General features: G+C 33.0%; 2 protein-coding genes across 4 annotated transcripts; one reads left to right on the forward strand and one right to left on the reverse strand.

The window, feature by feature from the left end:
- Positions 1-2,823: 2,823 nt before the first annotated feature.
- Positions 2,824-6,485, forward strand: LOC110826438 (ras-related protein RABH1e). The gene is made up of 6 exons (XM_022057080.2): positions 2,824-3,079; positions 3,854-3,924; positions 4,590-4,678; positions 5,003-5,114; positions 5,454-5,544; positions 6,021-6,485. Exons 1-6 carry the CDS (start codon positions 2,963-2,965, stop codon positions 6,162-6,164), a joined length of 624 nt encoding a protein of 207 aa, XP_021912772.1. The 5' UTR covers positions 2,824-2,962; the 3' UTR covers positions 6,165-6,485.
- Positions 6,486-7,581: 1,096 nt separating this feature from the next.
- Positions 7,582-15,221, reverse strand: LOC110826435 (adenine deaminase). Of its 3 annotated transcripts, none has more exons than XM_022057076.2 (7): positions 15,040-15,221; positions 13,602-13,716; positions 13,437-13,507; positions 12,624-12,911; positions 11,577-11,619; positions 10,419-10,527; positions 7,582-7,898 (listed from the first exon to the last, which is right to left on the reverse strand). In XM_022057076.2, the coding sequence occupies exons 1-7, from the start codon at positions 15,061-15,063 to the stop codon at positions 7,820-7,822; spliced, it is 729 nt and encodes a 242-aa protein (XP_021912768.2). In that variant the 5' UTR covers positions 15,064-15,221; the 3' UTR covers positions 7,582-7,819. The 3 variants fall into 3 exon arrangements, with proteins under 3 accessions (XP_021912768.2, XP_021912769.2, XP_021912770.2); XM_022057077.2 differs by lacking the exon at positions 15,040-15,221 and adding an exon at positions 14,599-14,738; XM_022057078.2 differs by having other exon boundaries at positions 7,700-7,898; positions 11,581-11,619; positions 15,040-15,199.
- Between the last annotated feature and the right edge of the window lie 2,356 nt (positions 15,222-17,577).

Genomic DNA, 17,577 nt, shown 5'->3' on the forward strand with positions numbered 1-17,577 from the left:
CAGTATCAGGTTCACCATAATACAAACCATAATAAAAGAAACCATGATTCATGCATACGAGACCATAACATAATTACATCAAACATCATACTGCATTTAATACTAAAAATTAGATCAAACAACAACAGACCAACACTGTATCAGACTCGGGCTCCATTGGTAACCTCAATCAATTATACATCTATAAAGTCTCAAAATACCGTTTAATTATTTATTAAGCTTTAATACCGTGATAGGAAATAGGGTGAGGGGTCCTTACTTGTTTCGAGGTCTGAAATCGACTCTACAGTGCGCCTACGGGCTGTCCCTAATTTCCCTTAATTTTTTCTAGAAAATTGAAACGCACTACTGGTACCTGCATGTGTCCCAAAAAATTCCAAATCAGACCTAGGGCCCATTTCGGCCAATATCGAAATTCCGACACGGCGGCTACGCTGTGCTCCAGCGAGGGCGCCGCCGCCTGCGACTCTGCCGTGCTCCAGCGACGGCGATCTGCCTTGGGTTGGCCATTTTCGGCTGAATTCGGCCAAACTTACATCAGTCCCTGCGATAAAACAACCCTAGGGCCCTCGGTGGGCCAAAAAATTACGAAAAATCGAGACTTACCGGCTGCGGTGCTCTCGGGTGCGGCGGCTCCTCCGGCGTGAGCCGCGTTTTAATGTTTGGCTCCGATCAACCTGTAGAGAAAAGAACGATGATCACAGTGGTATAAAATTTGCATCGAACGGAGGCCAAGAAGGACCTTATCAGAGGCAAAAACAGAGGGGAGTCCCAACGATGTTGTCGGACTTTAGTGGGATTTTTCGGTCGTTTGGCCAGTGGTTTGGCTTCGGTTTGGCCATAGGCGGATTCAACATCGAAAAACGAGATAGGAAAGAAAAATTTACCTCGATTGACGATCGGAAACTTCTCCGGTGCAGCGGCGGGTGGCGGCGGCCGACTCCTCCGGCGTCTGGTTCTTCTTCTCCAACGAGGCACTGGCGGCTAGGGTTTTGTGGTCAGGTGTGGGTGGGGTTATTTATACCTTTTGCCTTTTAATCTCAACCATCCATTAAGATTAAATTTGGACCGTCCGATCGCGATTTAATTAGGATTAAATCTGGGCCGTCCATCGCGATGCGATCTGGGCCGTCCATACGCGTGAATCTGGGTCGTCCGTGCGCACGTTTGATCTAAGCCATCCATGTGCGTGGGAACGGATCTGGGCCATCTGATCGCGCGCACGTGGATCGCCTACATGGCCCGTCTCGTGTCAGCGTTTCCTTACCACGCGGCGTGTCCTGGTTGGCTGGGGCTGCTGACATGGCACAACTTTTTTAAATTGCGTTTTTACCCCCGGTTTCCGATTTTCTTTTTAAAAACACCCTTAGAATCCAAATTTTTACCTCTTTTTTCCAAAATCAATTTTAATTAAATCTAAATAATATTTTTACCTAATTTTATCATTATTATTATTTTTATGTTCATTAAATTAAATTAAATTAAATTAAATTAAATTAAAATCTAAAAAATTCTAATACAAAAAAAGAAAAATAAATAAAAATAAAAATAATATAATATAAAAAAATATATTTTGGGTGTTACATAAACTCCCACTAATAACATAATTTTTAAAAAATAAATATGTTTTGAATCTAATTAAAAATAAATTCTATTTGAATTTAAACTAATAAATAAAATAATTTATAATTTTTACATTTATTTTCAACATTTTCCCTTAATATAGAAATTACAATTACCAAATTTATTTTATTGGAGTACTTCTCTCCAATATTTCTTATTTGATCTTCATATTTTCAAGTATTTTTCTTCAATTGTTTATGCATTTCTCAATAACTCGTGATTATTGATTCACTTCTCATCAATATTCAATTATTTGATATACTTCTCGTCAATTTTTAATTATTTGATGTACTTTTCATCAAAACTTTTTAGAGTATTTCTCTCCAAAATTTAAAGAATAGTTTCTTCTTCTTCTTCAACAATATTTGTTTGTTCATTTTTCAACATGTAATTTTTTTTTTTGTATATGCCCAAATTTTTTACAATAAAAATTTTATAATTTACTTTTATGCCAACAATCTTTTTTATCATGATTATTTTTCTTGTATATTTTGTATTATGATTTTTTTTTTTATATTGATGAAGACTTCTTTAACAACTTGGCAATGAAGACGCCTTTCATAGTTTTTTTTTTTTAAATTATGTTAATAGTAGAAATTCATCATTTATTAAATTTAATTTATATTTATCTTTTAAATAGTGATATGTTATTTTTAAAAAATTTAAATTTAATGTAAATTTATTTAAAAACACTTTAAATTATTAATTTTAAAAAAGTGAAGTTAATAAAAATTTAAGTTTTATTTATCAAGAAAAATCTTAACAAGTGATATCAGAGTCTCTAACAGTTATGAGTATATGAAAATTTTTTAACATATATATTATTTGAAACATTTTTTTTTTCAAAAAATTCATTATGAGAAACTAAGCCACGCAATATATTTTAAAAATGGAAAAAGACAATATCTTTGTTGGTGTGGATATTCCGGAAAACAAAGAAGCAAAATTTTTTCCCATAATTTACCCGCTATATTTAATATCTTATTAAATAGAAAACACGAATTTTGATTGGCCACGACGTCATTTGAAAAGAAGAGGATATGAAAGTCATTTGAATTGAACATAGGGGCAAATGGGGTAAAATGGACAGGTTCAAGGATTTTGACTAGGCCGTCCATCGTCGTGGTTGGCGGTTTCTCCTCCTTCCCATATATACGCGTTTTAACTCAAACCTTCCCTTCGTTTTGCTTCCCCCCCCCCCTCTCTCTCTCTCTCTCTCTCTCTCTCTCTCTCTCTCTCTCTCTTTAACATTTCTTTTGGAAAGAGAACAGATATACAATCCCATTTAGATTCAGATCTGAACCTTTCTCATCTCTGATTTGACGCAAAAATCTTCAAAATGGCGACTGTCTCTCCTTTGGCCAAATACAAGCTCGTCTTCTTGGGTGATCAGTCCGTTGGCAAAACCAGTATCATCACTCGCTTCATGTACGACAAATTCGACACGACTTACCAGGTCAAAATTCTTTTGAACTTCTTTATATCTCTATCTATTTGTTTGCTCTAATTCATTTTTATTTGATTTTAACATCATTTTGTGAGATTGTTGACTTCTTGGTTTTTAGATTTCATGGCCTTGTAGCGTTCGTTGATCTCTGATCCTTTTGATGTTTTAATTAGGAGGTTGAACGCGATTTATTAGCTTGAATAATTGAGGAATTTCGGTAGCTGAAATAATTCTCTGCATGATAGAATGTGATGGCGTGTAATCGTAAATTATGGTTGATCTCTGTCGTGGATCTTGATATTTGGTTGTACTTCCAATTGATTTTGTTAATCGAATTGAGATTCTACCGAACCTCATTTCTAGTAACCAGAATGGAGGGACGTGAATATGAGGTTGATAATAGGAAGCCTAAAGCAAGAAGCTACAGATTTCTTTTGCCTGGTCAATTTCTGGCTTAGCTGTCCCTTGCGTATTCGAATTACTTTAGACCCATTTTACTAGCCCAATATTACAATTAGGAGAAAGTTCAGGAGGTGATTTCGTTGTACCTGAAATCTGGAAAGTAGAGAGGAGTATGTGTCACCTTTCGATGAGTTTTAAGATTTTTATTTATTCAGTTTGCATGATTTGAAGTAACTGCATCAATTACTTTCTACCAGTCACTTTGCCATGGTCTATTAATTTCTTTTGCACAAGAGTTGATTTAGCGTACTTGATTCGTTCTATACTTTTAAGCATATTACATACAATTTTTCTTATTAATTTTGGTACTAAAAATTGCAGGCTACAATTGGAATCGATTTTTTGTCAAAAACTATGTATCTTGAGGATCGGACAGTTCGTTTGCAGCTTTGGTAAGATATATGGTCTTCCAGTTCTTTGTTTTTCTCTCTTGTGCTATGAAGCTTTTTCCTTGAGGATTTTCTGTTTTAATGTTTGATATAATGAGCATATTGTAGGCCATTGGTTGAAAGTGTGTTTTTCATATATAACTAAATGTATCCCTTTTCTTTTTCCCAAACTTCAGTGGTAAAGCAGAAACAGGGAGCATATTGTTGTTGTTTTGCTATTCATTAAATTTGTATGCATGAGATAGTGCTGTTTATGATAGTTAAAGACAATGAAGAGGGAATGATTTGACGATATTGAAAAGTCTATACTGGTTGTTAGAAGGTTGGTGACAACCTTATGCCTATGGCTTGTGAGCTAAATTTGAGTTTGTTGCAAGGTTGTGCATGTTTACATGTAACTTACATAGTGGTGGACTTTTTAATTTTGTTTTTAGAGAGTAGATTCTTAACTACTCACATAAAATTTTAATCCAAAATTTCAAATTATAAAACTTTGCTATTTAGAACTATCCATATTGCTACTATTATGCCGGTTAGAGAGTTCAGTGCTTATGTAGTTTCTGATGAAGAGATGTCTGTTAGTTTAGTATTAGAATACATGCTTATTGCTCTATCAAATTATCTTGGTTTTCATTATGTCTACCTTCTTTCCTTTTGTGACTTCCCAGGGATACTGCTGGGCAAGAGAGATTTAGAAGTCTTATTCCAAGCTACATCAGGGATTCTTCTGTTGCAGTAATTGTTTATGACGTTGCTAGTGAGTATTTGTCAGCCTTTCTTCCAGATTATATGTCACTTCTTCTATGAAATGGTCATTCTTTCTGAATTTGAATCAAGTAATCAATAATCACCAGAATGACAAAAAGGAATATTTGGCTAAATTGCAATGGTGTAAGATTGGTTAAAAATTGTAGCAGATACAAAAACACATGTTTGCCCAAAAAATGTAAAAAGCAAAAACAGATGTTCATGCATGTGTTTTTTTTATGTACGTTAATAGGTTGTGTACTTGACTAGTCCAACAACAACAATGTGAATTCATATACTTGTAAGCAATGTCATCTAATTGCCGCAATTGCAGATAGGCAATCATTTTTGAATACTTCCAAGTGGATTGAGGAGGTACGGACAGAAAGAGGCAGTGATGTCATTATTGTTCTTGTTGGCAACAAAACTGATCTTGTTGATAAAAGGTAAGATATAAACTAATCGATAATACTTTTGAATTGATATTCATGTTATTTCATTTGACCTGAGCTTCTTTTAGGTTTCTATTTAGACTACAAAGTGCTCTACTGAGAGGAACAATTTCATCCATATAGTTTCTAATTTTCTTGGTTTGGGTGGTGTGAAGTGAAAAAATTTATATATGGCATGAAACAAAAACTGCTTGATTAGTTGGATGTTTTTGTCCTGTATTTTTCAAAGAAGCATTGGGTAGGAGTGGAAAATTATACTAATTTATTACCTTTTTATTTAGTTGAAATTCACTAGCATTGATGTTTGATTATGTTGGTTTGGTAATTAAATAGGCAAGTATCGATAGAGGAAGGAGATAACAAGGCCCGTGAGTTTGGAGTAATGTTTATAGAGACCAGTGCGAAAGCAGGATTCAACATCAAGGTAAATAATCAAGCTATATTAAACAACTTATTTTTTGGGCAGAGAACTGCTTTATGCCTTATAATCTAAACCTTGTATTTTTCTATGACAATTCAGTGAATGTGGTTTAATTTTTATAACTTCACATAAAATTCTTAATTTCTAAAGGAACATATGCATATTTTTAGACTAATAAAATGGTGGTTGAAAGCTAAAGAGATTAAATTAGGGAGCAAAAAGTAGAAATATCTAAGATGAGAGCTTAAAAAACTAAATTTTTATGGAAAATAACAAAACCGAACCATATGAGCTGAATTGTCACAAACAAAAAAAAATCACAAGGTTTTGATTATGATAAAAGGCCAAACCGCAATGAACATAATGTTAGTTTTTCCTTTGTTCTTTTTCTGGGTAGAATGAGCTCATAGTGTTTGCACATCCAGATGAAATTCTTCTTTGTAACACATTCTGACTCATATTTTTATGTCAAATTGCAGCCTTTATTCCGTAAGATCGCTGCTGCCTTGCCGGGCATGGAGACACTTTCCTCAACAAAACAGGAAGACATGGTCGATGTCAACCTGAAGCCAACTGTCAATTCATCCCAGTCAGAGCAACAAGGAGGGGGTTGTGCATGTTAACAAAATGTACTTAACCAACAGGGTAGATAAGAATCAAATACTCTGGACTACACAATGGGGCAGGTAATTGATACGTTCAATCATATGATTGCAAGGAAAAGAAAAAGTTACTTCTCGTAGCAAGAAATTGTTGGCAGATAAAAATGCTATTTGTTCAGTATGCCATCCAGTTTTTGAATATTTTAGGGGAGCAGTAAGTGGCCCATCTTCTCCAAGATACTAAAATATAGACCTTTTGGTATTCTGTTAACTTATGTATTACAGTATTAGTGATTCTTATACTTGTTTCTTTTTCTGATACATATTAGGATATTTCTTCAAGGACCACCATCCATTATTCTGTCTGGGAAACGGGTTTTGCCAATTGGTCTCCTCCCCCCATCTCCGCTTCTAGTAAACACGCTGACTTTAAGACACTTATTTTAATAGGGAAAACTAATTTATACGTGCTATAAAGTTGATAGAATACAAGATTTTTTAGTTCTATAACTACGTTATCGAAAACATTAGAAAGTTAGAGGATGTTGTGTTGCCTGCCAAGAAGCACCTTTACATAATTCTTCTAAAAAAATGAGATGTGCTATTTATTAAACGATTTTGATAAGTTGAGAAGTAGGAATTAACAATATAATAGTTTATTAGTTAAAATTTTTGTATTTTATTTAAAGTATACAAATTTCAGTTTTATTGAGAATATAGAGTTTATTGGTTTGTCAGTATTATAAGCTGACGATAGTAATGTTTGATTTAGCATAATCAAGTGTTTAATATGTTGGTAGAATTTTAGCGAGTAAGTTGAATTAAATTTTAACAAATCTATTATGTTTTTGAGTAAAAGAATCTATACTTGTTATGTTCTCATAGTTGAGATAATCATAACTGAGTTAAAAATTCGATTTAACATTTTTATTTCTTAAGGTTGAGAGTTATCTTTTCCTATTAATACTGCATTTACCTTACAAGTTAGGACAATGAACTGCAATAGAATAATAAGTTTGCATAGCTCAATATAAATATTTAAAAAATAATTATATATATTATGCGTACAAATACAAATACCATATGTGAATTTTTACTAGTTACTTCAGAAAAGCTTCCTTCTCTGAATTTCATTAATAAACTTAAAACCATATCAAATTGTTGATAGAAATAGAAATACAACATTATACAAAAGTGTATCTGTTACACAATAACTCACCTTGTTTTTCATCATGAAATGATTTAGTGCATCAATGTTGTATAAGTAGAAAAATGTAAGAAAAGACGTTTGGTCCTTGATACAGTTTCTATTTAAATTTTATCTTGTATTCTTCATTTAACTATTATATTTTAAACATTTAAAATAAAATAGCTTTTTGTACTGGATTTATTTTCCTCAACTTCTATGAATTTCTGAAAAGAGGAGGATAAAAATCAATAAAGGAAAATTAACCCATTCACACCTAAAATTAAGTAGAGAGAAAGGGAGAAAGTGAGTACATGACTTGAATGAAAGCATTGGTTATGCACAGAGATAGGCGAACTATTAACACTAAAAAAATTGAAAACTAGGAGAAAGGGAACTCCAATAACAACAGTTCCAGGGACCAAACTTCAACAACAATCAAAATCCAAGCAGGAATCAAAAGAGGCTGTAAGGATAAAAGCTAAATCCATCAGACGTGATTGAAACCATCGCCATTTTGTCTCACTCTCAGCGTCAGATAAATCAATATCAATGTCCCCAAACTCGATCTGTAACCAAAAAATAAGGCAAAAAATCAATCTGTGTTTTGCAACAGATAGAAATTTCACAATAGTTATGATACGTTGCTGAGTTAACTCACTGTAGGAAAAGGAATAAATTACAACTTCATTTCTGATTTGATCTTAATACTAATCAAATTCTCTCTCTCTATATATATATACGGTTCACTAGCTTACTATTTGATTTATTGTTATCTTTTCACATAAGTTTATAATTTTTAAATAATATCAGGCATCAATTTGAACTTCAAAACACAAATACATGGATGTTTAAGATTAAACAAATAAAGATTTAAGAAGCAAAAACTAACAAGTAATAAGATTATGTCTTTAAAAAAAACTAATAATTTTATTTCTTTAGGGTGACAAAACCAAAACACAAGCAGTAGACTGTCACAAGAAAAAAGAATATTCGAATTGCAATAATGTCAATCCAAGGGATTGAAACTGTAATAGACCTCAAACAATAAATTTCATAAAAGTGAAAAATTTCGGCTAATTTCCACTTGGCAACAACATTTGTTCTTCCTCAATAAATTCTAGGATTATCTTTATCCAGCTAATGGCATTTTTGCCATCTACCATGTAGTATGCACCCATCAAGGAATAAGAGAATCACAAAGAATATGCAAAATTTGAACACAGCAGCCCTCTAAAATTCCCAGAGATTTTTACTAAATATGCAGATGTCATGCTACAGAAAGAAAATACTTTTCTACCTTTTGTTTGATTCACTTTGCATTCAATTCCTACCTCTTTCTTCGCTTAATTATTATTAGACAAATATTTCTACAAAGAATTGCTTAATGATTTTCATGTTTGAACCACTTATATTTTTCCTTGGATAACTCAGGGTAGGCTTTCAGTTTCTACTCAGACGAGAATTAGAAATATTCTGTGATTTTACTGGTGTAGTATACCAGAGAAAGACATATGATGAGTTCACGAAGGGATACATGATTCAATTACATTAAGAGAATGAAACAGCAAAGTAGTTCAAAAAAAAAGTAAGAATTCCTAACAAACTCAAGGATGGAAGATTCTCTCTTAATGAGCCTTCTTGGAGACCGAAAGGTTCTTTCTTAATGAGTCCTTGTCTTTTTATTAATGTCAATAGATAATAAAGGAAGAATTAAAAAAATTCCAAACAACACTCTGAAAGCTCACTAAAATTTTCCAGTTAATAAAGCCAAAACCAGATCCTAGTCTAAGAACCATAAAATATTTTTACCAAAGCCTAAATTTATAGGTGACTTGAGTCCTTTTCAAACAATAATCTGCGTCATTCTTGCAATTACTGAAGTTATGGGTGACAGTTACTTCGTTTGAGTTTGCTTCGTGAGAACATTTACCTCAGTCGACCATTGAATGCCCTTCTTTATGCTCAAGGACAATCACGATTTTAGGGGAAAGAGTGATGTTATAGGCAATTTTACTGATTTAATGTACTAGTGGAAAAAAATAGCCGATTTGGAAAGGGAGAAAACTAATTTGGTTCAGGGACGAAAACTGCAGAATAATTTCCTATCTTCATTTTAGTTTTTGTCAGTTATCTTTCAGTTTTGTTTTTCTTATAGTCGTGGGGTTGGGACAATCCTTTACCTAAAAAAGAAATTATGAGTTTCATTCTATATTCAAAGGGAGTAACCTATTCCCCATGATTAGTTGTACTTTTACCTATATAAGTTCAGGGATAACTAGAGATTCTGAATAGAGGTAAAAAGATTTGTCCGATAAAGAAATTATGAGTTTCATGCTAAACTTATTATTGCCATACTAATCTATATTGTTTAGAATTAAAAGAATCTTCTTCCCTATATAGAGATGGTACCCTCCCTCTACATTGAGTAGCCTTCTACAGAAAATACTCCAACAAAGCAATAATTTATTTTGGGTTTGATAAAACTCTAACAACTGATCACTGGAAAAACTCTGATAACTGTTCAAAAAATGAAAAGTTTACTGGATTTTTCTAGACAGCAACCCATGAGAAGATCCTATTTGAGGAATCAGGATCATAATGGATCTATCCCCCCTTAAGAATTCAAGGTGTGCAAAAATAACTGAAACATGAAAATTGTGTTGTAATTCTATCCGTCAGAACTAGTCTACTAGTTAAGTGAAGATCCACATCTATAGATTTTAGTATGATCCTATATCAGGTTTAGCTGGATGATATGTGGTATATCCACATCACAGACTTAATGTTAAGGCAAAGGTTCTATCCTTGGAGTACTCACTATATACATTCAGTGAAAAATATACCTTACGTGAAGACAGTTTTTTTTTTCAGGAATATGCATGGTCAAATACTTGCAATCAAAGCTAAGGAGATAGGAAGCACAATCCTGATTCCTGACTTTTGATTTGAGACTACTATTTAGATTTCAGAATGGTTATAAGACATTAATAGGTACTGAGAATAATATCCGGGTTTCAAAGCTAAATGCAGGACCATATGAATGAAATCATGTCTTTGTTCAATTTGCTTCTAAACTGAGAGCTTACAAGATGGAGAATAGAAGGACTATTTTCCTTGAATCAAATGAGGCAGCACGCTTGTATCTTCGCCATCTGTTGGTTGGTGCATCATGAACCCGCTCAGTGAATGATTTATCTGTTAGAAAGAACCCAAAGTTCAAGTACATGCCTGGTTTATTAGAAATAGGATAAGTGCATGATAGATAGTGAGACAAACACGAAGAATGCCAAATGTATATCTTTATAACAAAGGGAAATTTTCTTATGCTTCAAGTGCAAGAACTTGCAGGAGGAAAAGCAAAAATATGCTTTCAGCATTTTGCATTTTCTTAAACATATAAAGAGAAGTTGGGATGAGATATAACATATAGCATGGAAGTTAAACTTGACTTAAACAGTAGCTGTAGCATCATAAAATTTTTCTACTAATTCACATGGTCTAAAGTCATATCTTTGGTTACACTTCTTAAAGCTGAAAATCTTCCTCATTATTTCTTGGAGCCCAATTATTCTTCAAAATTTACCCTCTAATTCTTTATAACAACCTATCTTAGAAAAGTCTCTCATGCTAGGATCAAACATGGGTTGCTGTCTTTGGATCATTCAAGGTTCAACATAAGATAGATTATGAGCTTAGCAATTTTGTGTACCTATATGCCCATTTGTACATGCAATTTCGGAATGTAGTAGAATCTATGGGAATTTGCGGTTTACCAGGGATTTTGCATGTGATTCCAAAGGATTGGTATTCTAGATTAAGGGCTCATATCAGTACCATTGGAGAAAAAAGTTCAGATGGCTTAGCACACACATACACATGGGCCCAATATTTTTCTTTCAATTTCTTGAACGAGCATGCTTGGATCATGAGTCAAGGAGACATCCCATTGTGAAAATATATTGCAATCTAATTACTCTGAATGGCCTCCTTGCAAGCAGAACATGTTATTGTTGTTTCTTAGAAGGATGAGGAAAAAAGTAAAAGGCACATATAATATACATCCAAAGGATGATGCAGTTACTATCCTGCTCATTTATACGAGATAAGTCCAGAGATCATGAGACAGTGATTATGAAGTTCACCAAGAAGCAACAGCAATACACATAGTAAAATATGCTAACAGAGCTCGAGAACAGACTTTTATTAACACTAGGAAATGTTTAACCAAAATTTACATGCCTTACCTACATTCAAGCTTGCTTGTCTCTGCAACACCTTTTGCATATGCTGAAGCCACAGAATAATGAGATTAGAAGCAGGTTATGCAATATCTTCTTTTAAGGATAAAATAACATATTTCATCAAGGTTTGGGTACAATTACAACTGGATCCATTAATTTCAGAAACTAACAACCTAAGCCCTGCAACAAATATATCTGTTTTAGTACAATTTCTCAATAGATATTAAATGATAGTTAAATACGTCTTTACTCGTCAATCACGAAACTGTGAAAAAATAAAAAGAACATAACAAGTGATTCTGCATGAGAAAACGCATAAAAAGACAGTGATTTCAGCTTATAGAACAATAAAGAGAAATTGGATTACAATTTTTTTTTTTTTTGGAAATAAGATTACAAACATATTATTGACAATAAGTAATTAAAAAGGTATTTTAATTTATGAAATGACCATATCATACTTTTGAAAAATAATGAATCAAATTGTAATTGTACCCAAACATCAAAGACCTATAATTAACAGAAACAGTAACGAGCAAACAATGCGGAAAATAAAGTGACACAAGAAATTTGCACTTCTGTCAGCATGACCTACTCTATTGGGGGGGATGGATCTGGATTCATATAAAAAAATTTACAGACTACATGATTTTCTCACGCTCAAATCTTAACTTTGATAGAGCCAGATCATAGCAATATCTAATCCTGAGAAAATCATAAAAAATATATATATACAGATATATATATATATATAGAGAGAGAGAGAGAGGCTACAAGGTAAAAAGCCTACAAAAATTAACTATACTGCAAGGCTTTTTATCCCCCACACCCCCAATTCCACCAAAAACTCGGGCCCTTTCACATAATGGAGTAAGCAACCCCTATTTACCTATATTTAGGACAGATAAATCCACATGCATTATAGAACAAAGATAACCAACAGTTTAAGCATATCAGCAGTAACTTGAGTAAGATATTATGCATGTGATAAGAAATGTATGAGACTAGAGAAAAGAATGTCATGTAATGACTATGAAAAATTGAACTCACAGTTACTACACCCTCGGTTTTTATACTTCCAACAGCTTCATCAGTGGACTTAATTGCTTCTGAATTTTCCTTCTCCATGTTTATATTCACAATGCATGGTGGAAAAGCATCTGCTCCTTCCATTTGCAAATCAAAGCAGTTATGGCAATTCAATTGGGCATCCAGGCATATATTAGACTTAGATGGAAAGGGAACTTCTAAGAGGCTTAAAAAAGCTAGCTGTGATGCACACTGCTGACTGGTATTGTCTTCGTCAGGCAACACAGAAATGCTATACACATCTTGACTCTGCACAAAGAAAAAGAAGTAAGAGAAGAGTAGTTCTACCGGCAATAGAGTAGCTTATCTTATAGTTGTTTGGAAGAAAGAGAAAAAAACAGTTAAACCAACTTGAACCAGCAACTTTTTGGGGTAGTTTGCCTGATACGAGTATATGAAAAACTTTTTTAAGGGAAATAAAAAAGGAAAGATTTCCAAGACAATCCTTGGCCAAGCAGCAACAGCTAATGTCATCCGAAGAAAATGACAAGTTGTTGAGCAAGTAACAGATCAATGCACAAAACTTTTCTTTAAGCATTTTTTTTGGCAATTTCAATGTGATTTAAAAAGTAGCTTGCAAAAAACAAATATGAACTTGCTTAAAGGGCATGAGAATGCTGTCATTACACCATAGCAGCCAAACGTAAAAATGAAGTTAAATCTAGATGGAATACAAATAAAAGTATCTTGCATCCAGACCAAGAACCATTCAATAATTTTCATATCAAGGAAAGCAATAGATCAAAGCATTAAAAAATAAATAGATGAAATTACATTTGAGCTATTTAGCGGGCATTTCTCTCTCGCTGGAAATGAAGCCTCCTCAATTAGAATGGGGAAAACATCTAAAATTGAACATGAAGACAATTAATTGAAAACCCTTACAGAAGTAAGAACATTGAATCATGTAACTGGCATTACATAAAGTATATTTCATACCTAGAGAGCAATGCTGATCTCCTTGATCATAACTCGTCTCCATTAACTGAAAGCATGAACAGTTAAGAGGCATATTGCCATTTCCATCCACAATACCAGTGAAACGTGGTCTTGCCTGAATATAAGATTTTATGTTATGATTTAATGATGCCAAAACCCCTTGATAAATATCCTCGGAACATAGAATTCACACACACGAAAAAATTGTAATCTAAAAGTAACAGAACTAGAAGCTTCATTAATGATATATGCATATGTGCAGCTAAGCTAACCCTTGTTTGTTTCCATTATGAATTGTAAATGATGCCAAAGCCCCTTGGTAAACTACCTTTGGAATATAGAATTCAGACATCCAAAATAAATGGTGACCTAAAGTAACAGAACCGTAAGTATCATTAGTGATATATGAATATCTGTACTTAGCACTGGTTTATTCCATTATAAATTGTAAATAGTATCATAAAAAATATTCCACAAAAACATCTAGTAATTGTCTATTGACTCTGCGGTAAATGCTAACATGATAAGCTATGATAAGGGTGAGCAACCTACGATGGATATCACTAACTTACCAGTACATACGTGTAATGGACGTTTTTTCTAGAGTGCTTGAATAAAAAATTAATGGCATCCGTAATGGCTTAATTTCTTTCAAAGCTGTTTTTCAAACTTTTAAGAGCTAAAAGAGGAAACATAAGAAGTTCCTTATAAAGAAGATGCAAAAGCAAGTACGGATGCTGATCTTCCTAAAGCTAACCTGACCAAAAACTAATTTTAGGTCGATCAACTCTTTATTAATTTCGCAAATATTTTTCTGTCCATCTGCAGTTATACTTCAATGACGAATTAAAATCTTGGACGGATAAAATATAAAGCACATCTCTTCAGTTTTTGCAGAAAGAATATCTCACTAGCCGCTCACGATGCTTCCAAATCAAGAATCTGAATGTAATTTTTATTTTAGTTCGGAAAGGAAAAAGGAAATTGAAGCGAGTACCGAAAACTCAAATGAACAGAGATTCCAGTTTGTCTCGGCGAGAGACAAAGGAAGTTCTGAAGTTTTTCAAGCCCAAGCTCCTCCCTACTCCCTACTCCCGCATTTTCTCGTCAGCCAAGAGAAAGCCACAGACATTAGCAAAATTCTAAATCCAGAGTCATTAAATCTTAGAAGACCCGTGTAGAAGGGGAAAAGAGGAAAAACAAAGTAGAATTTCAAATTGTAGCCAATGAGGTCAACAGAGCTACTAGGCAAACCAATTCTATTGAAGAACTCCAAGAAAATAGCATAATCAGAGAGCTGAACTTCACATCACGCTAAAATAAGACCTCCATTGCGGACGTAGCCCCATTTCGCATAAGAAAAAGGACTTAGAGATTTTAAGTAAAAACCAAGGCAAAAATTAGGAGAGGGAGAGAGGGAGAAGAGAGAGAATCTCACCTCTTCGCAAGAATTAGCAGCCATTGTAGTTGTTGCAGAGAGATGAAGTAGAAATTGCTCATGCACATCTATAGTTAAACAAATGTATATAGCGCAAGAGTAAGAGAGGGAGAGGGCTAGGAAAGTGAACGTTAGTACATCGGAGAAGAGGGTTTCAGTCTGGCGCGATTTGCCAGAAAAGCTCCTGACTACGACATTTAACGATAACGACAAATCTTCGCCTTTGTTATCCCGAAAACACCCTTCTATTGTCTCTCTTTATTGTTCTTTTTTTTTTTCTTTTTTCATTTAAATCTATTTAGTACATTCACCGTCTTTAACAAAATTAGCTCAAACATAGAAATAAATATGTTTAAAGTTATATTTCAGTAAATAAAAACTATATATTAATTTCTTTAATAAAACCTTTGGAACTTGATTAAAAAAAATTAAAAATTATGTCCCTTATCAGTTCAATTCAAAAGAACAATTTACATATATATAAATTATTAGAATTATTTATATTGAAAATTAAAATTTTTGAGAAAATATAATTTTTATTTAAATGATAATTTTTACTCACTAAATATTGGTTCTAGAAATAAAAATAAAATAACTTTAATAAATTTATTTATATCTTTTTGTTTTTCGAGTACTTGAATGTCTTATTAATGTCATCCATGTACTCGTTGTCCTCCAAGTGAAACACTCACCAAACATGTTTCCGTCCAATACTTTTTTTTTTTTTTTTTTTTTTTCCCATAATGTATTAATAATTTAGAAAAAAAATTTGTGTCAATTTTGGTACCTCTAAAATGTTCTTTTGACATTAATTAAAAATTATAAATCAATAATTTAAGTGTTTTAAATTCATTATTTCTGTATTTAATTCCTTATCAAAAAAATGAATTTAATTAATACATGTTTTTTTATAAATTAAAAAATCATTAAGGAAAAAAAAAATTAAATGAAAGTATGGGGGAAGGGAGGATTTTGTGTAAGATGCGAGGGGCAAAAGAATCTAAAGAGATTTTAAAAAGGGTAGGAGTTGATTTGTCTGGTTGTGGGCGTAAATGTGCATGTGAAGCTAAAAAGGGTTTAGAGGGAGGTTAAGTTAAAGACGCCAGAGAGAAGGAGACAAAAGTCAATGAAAGAAGAACTCACGGGGTCACCAGCTCACGGGTCTTTAACTATTAGCGTCCTGGCAATAGTAAAAATACCTAACCCCCTTCCAAGTGGCCCCAAATTCATCAAAGCAATTTACTGGGAGTATTTTTGTTTATTATTAGTATTAAATAATTATTAATTAATCATATAATTAATTTCTCTAGTTACTCTAATCATACCTATAAGTGTCAAAAGTAGTTGATTGGTCGGTTGGTCTCAATTGTTATGGGCATATCCAATTTAAAGTACAAACATAAAAAAAATTGATGCTAACCAACCAATCTACTCATTGTCACACTTGTAGGTATAACTGTAGTAATTACAAAATTTAATTGTATAATTAAAATTATTTAATACTAATATAAAAAACAAAACCACTCGTAAATTTCAAGGCATGTCCAGTTTAAATACAAATATAAAATATTTATTAAAAAAAAAAAATTAGTTAACTCAACGTGATAATTTGATCTACGCTAAATTAGTTTAAGTTCTTCACACTATTGATCATTAGTTGTTTAATCTTAGATTATTTATAAATTTAAATTTAAAATATTTGAATAATAGGTTTAATTAATTATTTAAAATAATAGTAAATTTTAAATTTTTTTATATAATAAATACAGATAATGTGCTAAACTACACATATATAGACAGTACAGAAAATATACTTAGCAAAAAAAAGAGAGAATGTAACAGCCCCGGAAATATTAAAAGAAATGAGTATTTAAATATATCGAATGCGGAAGCGAGATCAAAATTTCAGTTAACATCCCTTACACGAAAAACCAAAAACGTACTTAAAATATAAAAGATTAAACTAACTAAGAAAGAAAACTCGAAAATAAACTATGCGTATGACTACAGAGTCTCTAGGCATCCCCTTCGTCGTCCTCCCGCGGAACGGGCTCGGGAACCATGTCTTCCTGATCTGAAATGGTTAGTTAAGGAGTGAGCTACACTAGCCCAGTAAGAACATCACGATATCTCACCGTCACGGAGATAAAGGTGGGTAGAAAAACACAAAAAGACCAATGGAGCATAATTTACAACAAACTCGTTTATTAACATGAAAACCTTTACCATCCACTTACCTTGGTGGAATTTATGAAAACAATATGAGAAAAACAATAACATCATCATAATCATTGAATAATCTAAGCTGTAAAACATAACACTTATCACGCCTCTTGTAATTCAATCATTGTACAACATATCTTTTTCTCATTTACCAGCCTACTAGTATCCGTGGGGGTCCATAGGGGTTCCGCTACCCGTTAACCTTTAACATTCATAATCAGTTTCCAGGGCCGTCCCCATACCCCGTCCGGTATGGGCGCCAAAACCATGAACCTCAATACCCCGTCCGGTATGAGGGTGAAACGGGCCGTCCCC

This window comes from Carica papaya, chromosome 6 (genome assembly GCF_054855325.1).
Source record: "Carica papaya isolate Zhongbai chromosome 6, ASM5485532v1, whole genome shotgun sequence".
Classification (NCBI taxonomy): Eukaryota; Viridiplantae; Streptophyta; class Magnoliopsida; order Brassicales; family Caricaceae; genus Carica; species Carica papaya.

What these genes read in the sequence shown, in the direction of transcription:
- LOC110826438 (XM_022057080.2), top strand. Translation starts at nt 2,963, where the DNA reads ATGGCGACTGTCTCTCCTTTGGCCAAATACAAGCTCGTCTTCTTGGGT. An exon ending in AATTGTTTATGACGTTGCTA is followed by an intron (nt 4,679 to 5,002) that starts GTGAGTATTTGT and finishes CCGCAATTGCAG; the next exon opens with ATAGGCAATCATTTTTGAAT. An exon ending in ACTGATCTTGTTGATAAAAG is followed by an intron (nt 5,115 to 5,453) that starts GTAAGATATAAA and finishes GTAATTAAATAG; the next exon opens with GCAAGTATCGATAGAGGAAG.
- LOC110826435 (XM_022057076.2), bottom strand. Translation starts at nt 15,063, where the DNA reads ATGGCTGCTAATTCTTGCGAAGAG. An exon ending in AGATCAGCATTGCTCTCTAG is followed by an intron (nt 13,508 to 13,601) that starts GTATGAAATATA and finishes GTTCAATTTTAG; the next exon opens with ATGTTTTCCCCATTCTAATT. An exon ending in ACAAGCAAGCTTGAATGTAG is followed by an intron (nt 10,528 to 11,576) that starts GTAAGGCATGTA and finishes TCTTTCTAACAG; the next exon opens with ATAAATCATTCACTGAGCGG.